General features: G+C 43.3%; 1 protein-coding gene across 8 annotated transcripts in view; it reads left to right on the forward strand.

The window, feature by feature from the left end:
- PSME3IP1 (proteasome activator subunit 3 interacting protein 1) overlaps positions 1–16,446 on the forward strand; it is a 28,772-nt gene extending 12,326 nt beyond the window's left edge. For 7 of the 8 annotated variants that reach the window (XM_054711199.1, XM_054711197.1, XM_028126927.2 and 4 more), the window contains 6 exons: positions 790–931; positions 1,388–1,486; positions 1,891–2,012; positions 6,998–7,131; positions 11,999–12,063; positions 16,084–16,446. In XM_054711199.1, coding sequence (XP_054567174.1) covers positions 805–931; positions 1,388–1,486; positions 1,891–2,012; positions 6,998–7,131; positions 11,999–12,063; positions 16,084–16,301 — 765 coding nt within the window. In that variant the 5' untranslated portion in view covers positions 790–804 and the 3' untranslated portion in view covers positions 16,302–16,446. Of the gene's footprint in view, positions 1–337; positions 362–789; positions 932–1,387; positions 1,487–1,890; positions 2,013–6,997; positions 7,132–11,998; positions 12,064–16,083 lie in introns of those variants that run through there. The other variant, XM_054711198.1, reaches the window with a different exon arrangement.
- The last annotated feature ends 341 nt before the right edge of the window (positions 16,447–16,787 follow it).

The following is a 16,787-nucleotide window of genomic DNA, read 5'->3' on the forward strand; positions in this document are numbered from 1 at the left end:
TGGGAGAGTTTCAGGTAGAGGTGTATAGATTGGGATTTGGGAGTCTTATGCTTCAAGAAATGATCCAGTGGTTGGGGTCATCGTGGGAATGAGGAAACAGGGTTGAAGATAGAGACTTAAGTGGCACAGATACGGAACTGAAGGAAGGAAGGTCAGGGAAGATGGAGGAGGAGTTGAGTGTAATGCAGAACACATGAATCTGAAGTTGGGACATCTGGGTTCTTCTCGTCTCACTTTCTCCATTCATGTTTTGTGTGCCTCCAGGCAGATCACTTTCCTGCTTTATAGACCAGACTTGATCTCTAAGGCTCCCTGAATAGCTGAGTTTTTCCATTTTGAACCTACTTGAAAATAAGAACAGGTGAATCAAGGTAGTGTGATGTCCCTGAAACAGGAATTTCAAGAAAGAACAGTATCAGATATTACAGAAATAAAGGACAATGCGAACTGGGAGAAAGGGTGGCCAGGAGGCCAATCGGTCTAGATCAGAGAGACAGAAATATTTGCAGTGTAAGATTTACTATGGAGTAGCATGTAATGAGAATTATTCCAGATCCTCCTGCTGACTTTGTAGATAACTTAGGGTTGTTAAAACTACTTCATACATTAGGGAAAATGTAATCAAGTGTTTTCATCAATGACCTATAAATTAAACTATTTGAGGATTTCTTCAAGGTCAAAGGGAATTTTGAGGTAGTCCATTGCTGAGTGAGAGAGCTAAATCTCCTTGTTTCTCTGTAGAATTTTAATTGCAGTTCTCACTTGAAATGTTTTGTTTGTTTTTCATAGACTGATTGTTCCATTATGGATGGAGGAGATGATGGTAACCTTGTTATCAAAAAGCGGTTTGTGACTGAGGCAGAACTAGATGAACGGCGCAAAAGGAGGCAAGAAGAATGGGAGAAAGTTCGAAAACCTGAAGATCCAGAAGGTATATGAGCTTACAGTTGGCCATTCAACATCATGGTCTTAATCCTCACCACAAGCCCGCAAAGGAGGCACCAGTGACCTCACTTAGAGTAGGGGACTGAGGCTCAGGGGTGAGGAGCCTCTGCTAGGCCTCCACAGTGGGAAGCAGAGCCAGGTTAATCGTGTCCTTGCCCTTTTCACTCTACCCCACTGTCTTCCAGGAGATTCTACTAGCCTGTTCTATCTAGACAGGTGGGTCTAGGATCCGAACAACTGAGGCATTGACATTGACATTGACAGTTGGCTGAGTTCCAAAGGGAAGCTATGGACTTTGTACTATTTTTGTGTCATCTTTGCCCTCAGCTCATACAGGGACTTGCTTGATCTTTATATTTCTTTGTGATTCCAAAATAATATGATAGAGTTCTAAAGTAGGTAATCCCCCTCCCCCTTCTTTCTCCCTTCCTGTTTCTTTCAGAATGTCCAGAGGAGGTGTACGACCCGCGGTCTCTATATGAAAGGCTTCAGGAACAGAAAGACAGGAAGCAGCAGGAGTACGAGGAGCAGTTCAAATTCAGTAAGCTTCAGAAAACACCGCGTCCAAGGGCCTCCGCAGGGGCTTTTTGATGCACGTCTACCTCATGCAACACTTTTCCTAACTAGCCATGGAGTTGTGATTATCTAGTCTCTAAATGTTTGTTTGCTGGGAAAGAGACAAACTTCTGCCTTCTAGACCACACTGAGCATTTTCTTTAGAGCTCAAGATACCCATTTTCATTCTATGCTAATATCTAGTAATGGGAGCAATGCCTTGATTTTATGCCATGCTATCTATTCCAAAGCCATGGTGTTTACAAAATTCTTCCTCTAATCCCCTGAAGGATCTGCCGTTTATTAAAAAAGAGGAAAAGGGAAAATCTTATCTGACTGTATTTTCCCTTAAGCCTGCTCTAAGTGTTTCTTTTTAAATTATTTCCTCAGAAAACATGGTAAGAGGCTTAGATGAAGATGAGACCAACTTCCTTGATGAGGTTTCTCGGCAGCAGGAATTAATAGAAAAGCAACGAAGAGAAGAAGAGCTGAAAGAACTGAAGGAATACAGAATATCCTTTGTGCTTTGAGAGAAAGTGTCAGTTTTCTCATCAACATCTACGATTTTGGTTTCTTTATAAATAGAATGAAGGTCTTTATTTTTATTGATTTCAGAGAGGAAGGGAGAGGGAGAGAGGAACATCAATGATGAGAGAGAATCATTGATCGGCTGCCTCCTGCACACCCTCTACTGGGGATCGAGCCCACAACCTGGGCATGTGCCTGACCAAGAATCAAACCTTGATCTCCTGGTTCATAGGTCAGTGCTCAACCATTGAGCCATGACGGCCCTACCAATGGTGATATTTTGATGACTGAATGATTAACTGGTACTGATTTACGGAGTTATGTTGCATGTAAGAATCTGTTGCAATCAGAAGTCCAGATCCTTTAGAATTAACTAAAGGCCTAAATCCTAATAATATACCCTTTTGAGATTAGGCTCTGAAACGGATGGGCTATGTAGTAAACCTCATCCAGGGGAAACACTGGCCTCTGAGTTTTAAAATAAAATGTTTAGCAGCTTGCTTGTGTCCTTAGTAACCTTCCCTGGTCTGTCCCCATAGAGGAGTAGAGGCAGCAACAAAGATGACTGCTTTGGCTCGGTATTGCCTTTTTAACATCCACTTGAATGTCCTAGTAGACATCCCAAATGTAACTTGATTAAATCAGAATTCTTAATTCCATGCCTCACAACCCCATCCTCATCACCCCCCCCCCCCCGCCCCCCAATCTCTTCTTTTTCTGGTCTTCCCAATCTCAGTAATGGTACTCCTACACCTCCAGGTGCCTGGGTCAAAAATTACCTCCAAAATGTGCTCCAAATCTGTGTAGTTCTTGCTCTCTGTACTGCCATTGCAGGAGCCATCGACTCTTCTCTGGACTGCTGTGGCCATCCATTCAGCCTCAGCTGCTTCTCGTCCCCAACAGTCCTTTCTCAGGAACTTTTGAAAACATACATGGGATCATGTCGCTGTACTGTTTGAACACTAGTGGCCTCCTGTTGCATTTAAACTTAAGTCTACGTTCTTTACCAGGCCTTACAGGGCTCGGCATTATTTAGGCCAGCTCACCTCCCCATTGCATCTGAGCTCACTCTCCTAGTGTTCGCTGTACTGCAGCCACTGGCCCTCCTTGTGTTCCTCTCACCGAACTTGGTGCCTCCATCCCAAGGCCTTTGTAGTTGCTGTTTCCTTGGCCACGAATGCTCTGCCCTCAGGTTTTACAAGGCTCATTTCATGGCCCTCGGATCTGTTCACATCTCCCCGACTTTCCCTAAGCAGCCCACCTAAAATTGCACCCCCTCCCATCACTGTCTATAATGTCATTTTTAATAGTACTTGTCACTACCTGAAAGTCTTGGTTTGTTTGCCTCTCACCTGCTGGGATTAAAGAAAGCTTTAATGAGAACCAGGACTTGGCCACCACTGACTGCCCAGTGCCCGGCATGTAGTGGTTTCTCAGTATATATTTGGATCAAGTACTGAATAACTCATAGGAGAGGCTAATAAGACCACCCTAGTTTTCCTATGAGAAATTTTTTTAAGGGAAGAGGGTTGATTTCTTTAAAATTTTTTTTTAATTGATTGCAAAGAGGGAGGGTGGGGGGAGAAAGAGAGAGAGAGAGAGAGAGCGAAAAAAACATCAATGATGAGAGAGAATCATTGATCGGCTGCCTCTTGCACACCGCACATGGGGGATCGGATCGAGCCTGCAACCTGGGCATGTGCCCTGACTGAGAATCGAACCGTGACCTCCTGGTTCATAGGTCAGTGCTCAACCATTTGAGCCATGCTGGCCGGGCCTCCTGTGAGAAATCTTATTTGAATATTTCAAAACTTACATGTTGAATAACTTCACTAGTGCGATTGAACAGGCTTCACTTCTGAGAGTGACGTGACACTCTGTGCTGTGTGTGGAGATATTTTTTTGCAGGCAGTGTACGGTGCGTTCTATTAAAGAATTATCTGGGAGAAAGCGTGCAAAGGTTCCTAGGGATTTGGTTTAAATCAAGGTGATGGTGATTGAAAGAAGGTGGCAGCATGGTGTCACAAAACCTGCTCTTAATTGGTAGCAAAAGACCTGGCTTCCCGTCCTAGTTCTCCGAGTGGCTTTCTGGTGTATTAAGATAGGAGTTGATGGAAAGTGACCCCTCCATCCCAGCTGTAGGATTGAGACTGATTATTCGGAAGCTCCCCTCTGCTGACCCCAGAACAGTGTGCATTAAGGCTTGCAGAGATGGGCAGAAACGTGTATGGCATTGTTTCAGGCACCAGGCCTTTTCCTCTAAGGAAGTACCTTAATTCCGCGTCACGAGCTTCATTTGGTAGGCTACAACTAAGACCGAGTGCCTCCCAAAGCAGCGCTCTGGAAAGCAGTGCTGGTTATGGGGTGAGAGGCCCTTCAGTTTCCAATTCAAAGGGAAGAATGGACAGGGCAGCAGCGAGGCCAAAGAAACTTTCCCGTCTGGTGACATCACAGCCACATTGACGAGGCCCCAGGGGTACTGGCTTTCGTCAGAAACGTGGAAAGTTCCGACTGTTTAGAAAAACCGAAGAAAAGCAGGCCTTCCATCTCACTGATGTACGTGCACTAAGCCCAAGGGTGACTAGCCAGAGACCTGCTGAGGTAGGAATGGAAGGATGGCGTGCGTTTGTGGAAGCTCTTGGCTCTTGGCTTGAACTGACCTTTATAACATGATACATTTTATAACGTGAGACTTGTGAATACAAATAAGCTGTGGTTTGTGCCACACAAACAGCACACCTTTAGTTTCCTTTAGCCATATTATGTGTTAAGAATTGTAATTTTTAAAAAATGCCTTTTAATGAGTTTCTTGAGAGTTTTGAGGTGTGTTTGTGTATTTAAAGCATTTTACAGGAGAGGGGCTTACGGGGAAAAAATTGCTTATGCTTTGGATATGGATCAAAAATAATATTACCACCTTCCTCCCATCTTCCCTGCCTCCCCCAAAAGAAAAGGAGGAACACTTTTTTTTGCTTTAAAAGAATAAAAAATTAAGTGTTGTTTTTTTGTCTGTGTCCTGGTATTATAAATACATGAGTACTTTCATTGTGTTAATTCCAATTTGTTTTATTTTTCAACATTTAATATTAAGAATTTTCTTTGAGTTTCTATTCCTTAATGTTGGAGTTGCAGGGAAAAATCACAGCATGCTCATGAGTTTTGGCATTCTATACTAGAAAGATAAAATGTTCCTTTCATTTTTATTTTTTATATGTAAATCTTTATTGTGAAAGAATTACATATTTCCCTCCCCGCCCCACCTCTCCCCCCCCCCCCCCCCAGCCTTCACCACCCTATTGTCTGTGTCTGTGGGTTATGCTTTGTTTTTTAAATACATTTTTATTGTTAACAGAGAGGAAGAGAGAGGGAGAGAGACACATCAGTGATGAGAGAGAATCATGGATCCTGCCTCCTGCACGCCCCCCAGTGGGGATGGAGCCGCAACCCGGGCCTGTGGACCCTTAGTCCACAGGCCGACACTCCTCCACTGAGCCACACCGTCTAGGGCTCATTTTTATTATTATTATCTTTTTACAAATTTAAACTGTTTATTAATGCACTTAAAAATTACAGTAACAGTCCTGTCCAGGTGGCTTGGTCGGTTGGAGTGTCCTCGCGTGCCTTGAAAGGTTTCGGGTTCAATTCCTAGTCAGGGCACATACTTGGGTTGTGGGTTCAATCCTTGGTCTGGGTGCATTCGGGAGGCACCCGATTGATGTTTGTGTGTGTGTGTGTGTGTGTGTCTCTCTCTCTCTCTCTCCATTTTTATTCTTATAAAGGATGAACATTTAGTATTAACATCCTGTCTGTTCCCATATGACCTTAAAAACATGAAACTGATGAAACTCACAGTAGTATTGAGCTATATGCATAATCCCCATTGAATAGTGCAAATATTTACGGTAACTGGTGTTCATAAGATCAGAGATAATGCCTGGAAAGTGATCAGAATTAAACTTTTCTTATTTCTGGTACCCAGTGTTCTCCATTGTTTAAAGACAAACAGCTTAGACCATACACCCCCTCCCCACCTCTTGGGGTTGATAATACTAGTATACGCTTCTCAGATTCCTTGGGCACTAGATGTCACTATTGTTCCAAGAGGGCTCACTGCCTCTTAAGTAAGGAGTGGCACCCTGTTGGAATACTCATCTATTGCATAATAGGTTGTGAGAGGATGAAAGGGAAGGTAGAGAGGAGGCAGGTAGAGAGAACAAAAGAAAGTGACAGACCTTGAAAGCCAGAGATTGACATCCAGCATGAAAGAAGTGATGCTACCAGGAACAGGTTATGCTTCAAAATGAACTTTCTGGTTCTTGTGTTGTGTATGCACAGGGTTTGTTGTGAAAACCACTTTGAGGGAGTATGTAAAACTGGTGCCTGGGCCTCTGCAGGTCCGCATTCAGGAGGCTTGTGACGGGAGAGGGGGTGGGGGCTGATCGACACCAGGACTGTTTTTTAATGAACTTAAGTGGTTTTGATGTTGCCTTGCACCAGCAGAGTAGGAGGTAGTCTTCGTCGTGTCTAAGATTGATGCCATTAATAGTCATAGGACATTCTGCAAAATTGGAAAAGCAAACATTTTCAGGGAAGCCATATTATTTTTTCTGTTGCATTTATATTCCTTAAGATTTTTGTTTTCCCCAGCGAGCATGATATCGACTATGTCTTCTGTAGTAGCAGGTTTTCTGGCTGTACTCAGATTTTCATAGAGAACCAGAGGGGAAAAGTTCCCTTGCCTATATTATTTTATGCTTGATTTGCCATCTTCCTGTGTGTTCCCCTTCATTGCTCTTGAAATCAGCTGGATTTGACTGGCAGAACCAAGGGGAGGGCTTCTTTAAATCAGTGGGCTGGACATGACTTGGCAGAGCCGGAGGGCTAGTGGATCAGATTTGCATTCTTTTTCAGTTTATCATTGCTCTGGCACAGCTCTCTGGCTTAGTTTGACCCTTAACCTGTAACTCACAGTAATCTCCACAAGGTTGGACTTTCTCCAGAAAACAAGAAGGAAGTGGAGAAGAAAGTGGCCATGAAACCCATAGAAACCAAGAACAAGTTCTCCCAGGCAAAGCTGTTGGCGGGAGCTGTGAAGCATAAGAGGTCAGCCGGCGCTTGCACAACTTCCATCTCCCTCTGACCGTGTCCTCTGAAATGCCTCTTGGGATGGTAGCCAGAGCCAAGTGTGAGTCTCTGTGCCGTTCCCTCGGGAGCCTCCCCTGGCTCTCCCCTTCCCTTTTGATATGGTCTGTAGCCTCTGACCCTGGTCTCTGTTCATTCAGCATAATAATGGCCACTCTGCCGTGGGCACCTGCTGTGTGCCTGGCCTTGTGCTAAGTGCTCTCTGCACATGCGCTCATTTCTGCCTCCTCAACAAGTGTATGAAGTACAAATGACTTACCAGGTGAGGAGACCGAGAATTTGAGTGGTTGAGAACCTTTACCCAAGGTCACAAAATAATAGGAGAGGCGGAGTTTAACAGTCGGGCATTTGTGTTTCTAGGCAAACGAGGTAGCAAGGTCTACGAAAGGATTCGTTCAGGGCGGATTCGTTCAGGGCGTCAGAAGAGCAGGGACGAGGAAGCACCTAAGGCTGCCTGGCGGGTGTGTGTGCTGTTGGAGAGGTTAGGAAGGCTTCAGAAAGGAGATGTTGGTTAGTGAGGATGACTAGGACTTTGTCAGGCCGACAGGAGAGGGGCGGGCAGCTGCTAGCTGCAAAGGCATTGTGGCTCTAAGAGCATGGCCCTGTGACAGGGCCACTGACCTGGCTGGGCTCTGCTTGATTGCTGTGGGGGCGGCCCCGCCTAGAGATTTAGGTAAGTTCTTTGTTATGTGCGCTCCTCCCTTTCCTAATCCTGAATGGCACCAAAGCGATTAAATCTGGTCCTTTCAGTTTGACCACCATACCACGGGCAAAATGGTAGAAAGTTTTTAAGTGCAGTCCATTAGGAAAATCAATAAGGTGTATTGTCAGCCAGCCCCGTGCATTGAAGGGAGTGTGTTGAGGCGCCTTGCGGTTTGGCTCACCGTTCATGTGCTGCAGGTGTTCTGGAACGTTGTCTACGCGTAAAAATGTCGGGATGAGATGGCAGCAGAGGGGAGGGGGTCAGCAGCCTGAAGAGGGCTGGTTGCGGAGCTGTGAAGTATTCCTTTCACGTTTCCACAGAAGCTCTCGTGCTTGGCCCAGTGTCTTTCAGGGTTTGGGCCCGAGTCCATTTTCCTGGACTGCGCCAAGAAAGGGCTTTCCACGTGGGCAGGCCGTTACCTCAGTGTCTTGCGCCAGCGAATGGGTCTTATAACTGTCTCCCTTATGGTCCTCAGCGTCCTCGGTGACATGCAGTAACCCCTTTTGGTTTTGAAACTACATCATTTATTGTTATTTTGTGTAGCAAGGTGATAAATGAGTCTCCTGGGGCTGGAGTTCCTAATGTTTTCAGCCTGGGTTTATTAGAATCACTTGGTGTCTGTTAATGTGGCTTCTAGGCCTCACACAAATTCTGGTGCAATAAGTTTGGAGTGAGTCAGTCTGGGAGTCTATTTAAGTCTAGTTAACATCCATCACCATACATAGTTACAATATTTTTTTTCTTGTGATGAGAACTAAGATCTACCCTCTTAGCGACTTTCAGATATACAATACAGTAGTATTAACTAGTCTCTGTACAATATAGTATTACTAACTAGTCACCAGACCGTACATTACATCCCCAAGACTTGTTTCCTTTATAACCGGAAGTTTATACCGTTTGAAGGTGGTCAAATCTACCAGTATTTTATGGTTAGATCATTTTATATTTTATTCACAAAATTCTTCCTACCCTGAGGTCATAAGATAGTTTTTCTCCTAAAGTTTAGAGTTTCGTCTTTCACATGGTAGTCTTGAATCCATCTGTCATTGATTTTTGTGAAGGGTATGAGGTAGGGATCCCATTTCAATTTTTTTCTTCAAACGAAAAGCCAATTTTTTAGCAGCTTTTACTAAATATGTGTATCTCCTCCCCGCAGGAGTCTTTAATATCACCTCTGTCTTATAACAAGTTTCCATACATATATCGGTTTGTTTGAGGGGTCTTTTTTCCTTGTCCTTGGTTGGATCTGTTGGACCTGTACCATTTTGGGTAATTATTGTTGCTTTATAATAAATCTTGATATCTGGTCGGGCAAGTCATATCTATTCTTGGCCACTTTGTTCTTCCATATAAATTTTAGATTTAATTTAAGTTTTTTTAAAATCTCTATTGAAATTTTTATTGAAATGTTATTTAAATTGAATGATAAATTTATAGAGAGAACAGATCTTTATGGATTTGAGTCTTCCTGTCCATGGCATATATCTACATTTATTGATTTCCTTTAATGCCATTCTGTAAAGTCTTATAATTATTTTTCAAAAAAGTTATGCACAGCCCAGCCGGTGTGGCTCAGTGGTTGAGTGTCGGCCTATGAACCAGGAGGTCATGGTTTGATTCCCGCCCTGGGTTGCGGACTCAATCCCCAGTGCAGGGCATGCAGGAGGCATCCAGTCAATGATTCTCTCTCATCATTGATGCTTCTTCCCCCCGCCCCCCGTCCCTTCCTCTCTGAAATCAATAAAAATGTATATTAAAAAAAAAAGTTGTGTACATTTTTTCTTAAATTTATTCCTAAGTATTTTATGTATATTTTTGCTGCTGGTGTGTAAAAAATGCAGTCAGTGGAATATTTCCATCCAGCCATCAGCTCTTATTGATTTTAATAACTTATCGGTGGATTCTTTTGAAATTTTTATATAGAAAGTTACCATCTGTAAGTAATGACAGTTTTATTCTCTTCCTTGTATTTTTTTATTCCTTTTTCTTATCTTACCTCACTGGCTAGGACCACCAGTAAAACGTTAGAAACAAACTGCACATTCTAGTTTTAAACATAATGTTTATAACTTCCACTTCTAAGATTAGTATTGATCGTTTTTGTTTGTTTCAGATATCCTTTGGCAAGCAAGTTAAGGAAGTTCTGTTCCTAGTTTGATAAGAGGTTCTTTTGTAGCCATTAACTGTTAAATTTTGTCTTATTCTTTTTCTGCTTTTGAGTTGATCAAATAATTTTTTCTTTACTCTGTTACAGCGAAAAAGTAGATTTATAGATTTTTCTTACGTTGCATTCCTGTGAGAAACCCAGCTTGGCAGTGATATAGTGCTATTTTTCTTACCTCCACTGGCTTGTTTTGCTCGTATTTTGTATCAGTTGTTGAATCTATGTTCTGGAGGTAGACTGGTCTGTATTCTCTCCCCCCCCCCCCCACCCCAGTTTTATCTGATTTTGACATGAAAATGAAAACTAGCTTCATAGAATGATTTAGGGAGTGTTCCTTCTTCTCTTCAGGAGTGTGTATAAGTTGGTAGTGTTCTAGTTTGTGAAAGCTTAGTAGAACTAAATAAAATCATTTTTGTACCCCCTTTAAAATTTGTGTGATTATAGGACTAAGTTTATATCTTTCTGAGTCAGTTTTATTTGGTTATATTTTCTGGGAATTCACCTATTTGGTCTTGTTTCAAATACATTAATTAAAGTTGTTGTGTTTTTTTTCTGATTGTTACTCTATCTGGAATTGTCTCATTTTGTTTTTAGGTGTGTGTCATGTGTAGCTGATTTAAAATTTAGTCTGTTGATCTCTTTTTACCGGTAGGTTTGGATTTATTAGGATTTTTGATAGTTTTTTTTTAAATTTATATTTTATTGATTTTTTACAGAGAGGATGGGAGAGGAATAGAGAGTTAGAAACATCGATGAGAGAGAAACATCGATGAGCTGCCTCCTGCACACCCCCTACTGGGGATGTGCCTGCAACCAAAGTACATGCCCTTGACCGGAATCGAACCTGGGACCCTTCAGTCTGTAGTCCGATGCTCTATCCACTGAGCCAAACCAGTTAGGGCGATTTTTGATAGTTTTTTAAAAATTGTTTATTTGAGAGAGAAAAAGGGGGAGAGAGAGAAACATGGATTTGTTGTTCCACTTATTTATGCATTCTTTGGTTGATTCATTGGCATATCAGGATGATGCTCTAACGAACTGAGCTACCCAGCCAGGGCGATACAGTTTTTACTATCTTAATGTTATTTGTCTTTAAAGAATTGTTTTCTTGTATTCTTCTTGCTTTTAAAAAAAATTAAGATAAAAAATTACTTCATTAAGTTTTTCTTTCTTCCTACTAGTTTGGATTTAGGTATTCTATTTCTGTTCTTTTGATGGCTAACCTTGCAATTGACCAGCATACTTAGGAAAACCTAAATAAAGTAAATAGCTATCTTACTTCCCTGCAAAATTATACACCAACCTTAGGACTTCGAGCTACAATCACCTTCTTCCTTTCTTACATGCTTAGGACTTTAGTATGATCATGTTTGACACCACAAATTAGATGGGGTTTTTTATACAGACAACATTGTGTTTAGATTTATATTTGTATTTGCCAGGTTTTTGGTGTTTTTTTCCCCACCATTCCTTCCTTCTGGAATTAAGTCCTTCCTTCTCGAATTATTTTCTTCCTCATTGAAGTACACTGTTTAGATGATCTTTTAATGAAGGCCTTTTGGGTGAGTTTCAGAATATCATATCATGTCACTAAAGATGTTTCCTTTGGTCTTTAATAACTTAAACTAAATTTTTGTCACTTATGAACATGTCCAGATAGTCTTGAATTCCATCTAGGTTCTATCCAAGATGAAGAACAAGGACAACAAAGGATCTGAAGTGTAGGAAATGGTTGTAGATATAACACTTTATCCCTTGAATTGGTCAGGGTTTTAAGTTGTCTTTATAACCAATAATATAACCAGAGGGAGACTCTGAAATGAAGACTTTTTATTTCCGATTATTCCAGTCCCTTGGGGCTGCCTCAGAGCCACAGAAATGGTTATTGGAGCTTCTGGTCCCAAGGCTTTGGTCCCCAAGATTGGACTTAGCTCACGTCACCATGTGTTCTGTTACAGCTCCGAGAGTGGCAGCAGTGTGAAAAGGCTGAAATCGGACCCTGACCCAGATGACAAGAACCAAGGTGGGTGGCAGCTTCCACTTCGTTCTTGACTCATAATACACATAGTAAAGGGCTGGAATGCACTGCACTCATGAATGACTGCATTTATCTCGAAGCAGGCCTACCTAAACTTAATTTACCAAGTTGTTTTTACCAGACAGGATTTATACCCAAGAGTATGTCAGCTGCCCTGCAGAGCACTGTGTTAGAAACCCGTGGGACCGATAAGTGGCCATTGTGCTCCCTAGGAGTGCGTACAAAGCCCTGGTCCTGTCACCTCTTCTCACAAAGGATTTGTCTCTGTTTTCCCCAAATGTCAAGTTTCTTGATTTCACCTGGCTTGCTACCAGTGAGAGGTAGAATGCCTGGCTCCTGCTGGTGGTTGGATTGGATTGAGCCTAGTTTTAATACAGTTTCCAGGACTACGCTTTCTTTGGTGGTTACGTTTATGTGATCAAATCTGACACTGCATTAAGTGGCACAGTTGTAAATGAAGGTGAGTGTATCCTGGGTGCTGGATCAAGAATGGGAAATTCAGGAGTGTTTTCAGTTCTACCCCTGACTCCCTGTGGGCTTGAGAGTCTGAGCTAAACTCAGTGGGTCATCCATAAAACGGGCCTAATTCATTTTCTCTCTCAAAAAAATAATGGGTATTCTAAAATAGGAATCTACTGAGCACCAGTAATGGCCAACTGTTGCTGATACCTTTTGCTGTACAGTCTACTTTTAAAAATATATTTTTTAAATTAATTTCAGAGAGGAAGGGAGAGAGGGGGAAAGAGAGAGAGAAGCATCAATGATGAGAGAAAATCATCAATCGGGTGCCTCTTGCATGCCCCACATTGGGGATGGAGCCTGCAACCCAGGCATGTGCTTTGACTGGGAATCTAACTGTGACCTCCTGGTTCATGAGTTGATGCTCAGTAACTGAGCCACACCGGCCAGCCTCTTCATTCCTTTTTAAGGCTGTCTAGTATTCCATCATATGGTTTTATATATTTACCCCATTTTTTATTGATGGACATTTAGATAGCTTCCATTTTTTCACTTTTATGATGTTGTATTAATCCTATACATGCATCGTTTTTCATATTCACAAGTATCAGGTTAAATACATGGAGTTATTAGGTCAGAAAGAATATACTGTGGTTGCTTAAATAGCATAAGTGTATACTGTGTATACTTCATGGGAATCTTAAACATATTTCAGCCAGGTAATTCGTAGCTCTGCATCTGGTGCTTTGTCTCTGGTAGGAAGTATTTGCATGAATCAGTGGAAAGGAAAACTTGTGTGGGGTCTTTACAGTGAGGCAGACACGTGTTCAGAGCCAGCTTTTTTGGCATTCTAAAGGCTTTCTTCCTCCCCATTCCGTCTTACAGCAGAAGCCGGGCAAGAAATACCTTCTTTTGCTAGAAGCTAAGGCCACACAGGAAGAATGTCTGCTGTGTCTTGCTTCAGGGTCTTGTCCTCAGCAATAGGAGGATTTGCCTCCCTGGTCCCCCAGAAGGTAGCTCTTTGCCCCCCGGGGTGAGTCAGGCTTCCTCCTGGAGCTTCTGGGCTTCAGCTCTGTGCAGAATGCACTCGTTGACCCCATCTACTCTCAAGTCACGCAGCTGTCTGAATCCCAAGCACATTCTCTGTTAGTAATTTTCAGTGTTAATTTGCTGTGACAATGTGGTCCTGCAAATGCAGAAGTTGGCAGGAAACTTCACCAAATGGGTGAGATCAGAGGGCACCGTTTTGTTCTCTTTGGACAGTTAACTGCTTTTGGAATGAAATTTGTCAGAGTCGTGGTCTCTTTTCTTCCTTGAAACCTCCTAGATAATTGGGAGATTTGGTCTTTTGGCTTAAACTCTGCTGACGCCACAGAGTTCTGAATCTTTGGTTGCCTTTCTGTGGCTGCCTTCCACTCTTCCCTTCGGCCAGCTCTCGTCCTCACAGGTACTCTGGACTTGGTCCTGCTTTTCTATCTAAGAAAGTCACCCTGAAATACTTATAAAATGTCACATCTTACTGAACAGTTATTTCTCTAAGTAACTGACTCATGTCCTATATATTTTTCTAATAGAATATTGAAAGTATCATTGTATATGTAACTTAACACAGTCAATGTTCAAATAGTGAATCGTGTACAGTATAATGTCATGTCCACCCCGCAAAATTTTTACCACCTCCCAAAAAAGATTTTTGCCATTTGCATTGAAACTCTTCTGTGTCTTGAACACATTTTCCTGCATTCTCACACATTGTGGACACTGGCCCGCTCTGTGCCAGGCCCTGTGCTGTATGCCCAGGGGATCGCATGGTGAAGAAAGAACCCTTGTCCTCTAGAGACTCATGGTTAGAGGGGAATATAGACAAGCAACCCCTGTTGTCTCTAGGACTGTCCAGTCGTCCCCAGCCCTCCTGGCTATAATACTGGGATGCCCTGTGGTCACAGAGACGGGGGATGTTCTTCCCTAATGTAAGTGGCCCAGGATGCTCTTTGGATTTTTGCATTTACCTTTAAAAAATTTTGTCTGAATAGGTAGTATGTGCACATAATAGAAAATTCTAAAGGGACAAAGAAGTGTGGAGCAGAAAGTTGTCTCTCCTGTTTCCCAACCACTGAGGTGTTTTTTCCCCCAGAGCAGCCCCCCTTGCCAGTTTTTAATGTCTTTTTTTCAGACATTGTCATGCATAAACCTGGGCATGTCCCACCACACACACACGAATTCTAACCTAAATGCACCCTTGTCTTTTTCATTGAGCACAGTATCTTGTAGACCATTTGACACCAGTAAACAGATGTTTTGCTCTTCTTGGTGACCGAATAGTAGTCCATTACTTAAATGATCCCCTATTGATGGACATTTCGATTGTCTGCAGTCTTGTCGCTGCAGGCAGTGCTGCAGGGAATGTTCTCATATGAACATCGTGTAAGTTTGAAGGACATTGCTGAACTGCCCCCTCCCCTCTCCCCCAGCAATATATAAAGATGACTGTGCCCCATACTTTCCCTTCTTAGATATTGTTTATTCTCCTGTGTTTAAAATTCATCTGTTCCCTTTTCTGTGGCTGTTCATGTCTTTTGACCACTTTTCTATTTGGCTATTGGTTGATTGGTTGGTTTCAGAAGAACTCGTTATATCTTGAAAGTGTTTGTGATAGTTGTTACAGATATTTGCCTCTACTTTCTTGTGGCCTTATGGCCACTTCTGCAGCCACTGTCAGCTCTCATTCCACTTTTCTACTTCTCCCTGTGTTAACACTGCCTATCTTAGCAGCTTTCCCCCTTATTAGACCTTCCAGTAAGATAAGGAGAGATATTCTAGTCCTTTTTTGAGATCTCTCTTAGCTTTTCAGTGTATCTCTTGCTTACCCCTGATTTATATACTAGGAACCATGTATCCTTTCCATATTACATGAGCTGTTAGTTCGGGCTTTGTTAAGCAAACCCTAGAAGATAGTATGCTTGTCAGTTAAGACGGTCAAGTTTGAACTCCAGCTCTTCCTCTGCAGTGAAGAGCTCAGGAATCCTTTTAGTACATGATTTTTTTGATTCAAATTTAGTTTAACATTTTCTCCTCTAAGGGGCCTGTAACCTAGCAGGTCATGTGACCTCTCTCACCAGTAAAATGAGGGATAAAACTTGCATGGCAGGTTGTTGTAATGGCTGAGGCTGGGAACATTTAGAAGGAAGACGGAGGAGTGGACCTCTTAACTTTTCCTTTAACCTTTAAGGCCTGCATTCTCTAGATTGAGGCTTTCTGTCACTAAGGTGGCAGTGTAACTGGGGGTGTCCTGGGGCCAAAGAGCCTCGGCCTACGTGGTGACATTCCCCGCTCTCTGGTCTTAAAAATGCTCTCTGGCTGTGGCTTCCGCTCTCTCAGATGTAGAGGAGGAGGTGAGCTAGAGGGTGAGGGTGGCGGTAGTGTCGCCGGCACAGGGTGGTTTTGAGGCTTCCATGGTAAAGTCCTGGGCACAGTGCCTGGCACGTGGAAAGCAGACCATCAACTGTGGGGGGTGGTGAAGCTGAAGGCCTCCCTCCTCCTTTGCAGAAGCCTCGTCTTGCGTGGCTCTTGGAAGCACGTCCCTGAGTGGTCCCTCCATCCACTGCCCGTCGGCTGCGGTCTGTATCGGCATCCTCCCAGGCCTGGGCGCCTACTCCGGGAGCAGCGACTCCGAGTCCAGCTCGGACAGCGAAGGCACCATCAACGCCACCGGCAAGATCGTCTCCTCCATCTTCCGAACCAACAGCTTCCTCGAGGCCCCCTAGCTCCTGTGTCCTTATCCAGGGAGCTCCCCGCAAGAGTAGACAGATGGCTCATCTGCCCGCAGGCATTGCCTCCCTCAGAAAACCTCTTGGCCTGCTTCCTGTGCACACCGTGACAGTTTTAACCTCGTCTAAAAATGTGCCGGCACCCACCTGTGTTTGGTTTCTCTTTCCACTCCGGTGCAGATGCCCCGTCCGGCCCCTGCCTCTCTCCTCACTGGTGTGTGGGGTGGGGGTCAGGGCCCCGCAGAAACCCACTGAAAACGCCCTGGGGACAGGGCAGCTGGCTGGTACAGGGTTTGGGTTATGTTGCTTTCTTGTGGGGTGTTTTTGTTTTGTTTTTTTTCCTTTCTGAACAGCACAGGGAAGCAAGGGCCATGCTTGGACAGGTATTCCGTTAAACATTCTCTCCTGGATGAACGCGTTGTTTGGTGGCACTGCATTGTGGAGATGCGGACGGAGAGAACCGTCCAGGTAATGAACTGGCGC

The sequence above is a fragment of the Eptesicus fuscus genome, chromosome 21 (assembly GCF_027574615.1).
Source record: "Eptesicus fuscus isolate TK198812 chromosome 21, DD_ASM_mEF_20220401, whole genome shotgun sequence".
Lineage (NCBI taxonomy): Eukaryota > Metazoa > Chordata > Mammalia > Chiroptera > Vespertilionidae > Eptesicus > Eptesicus fuscus.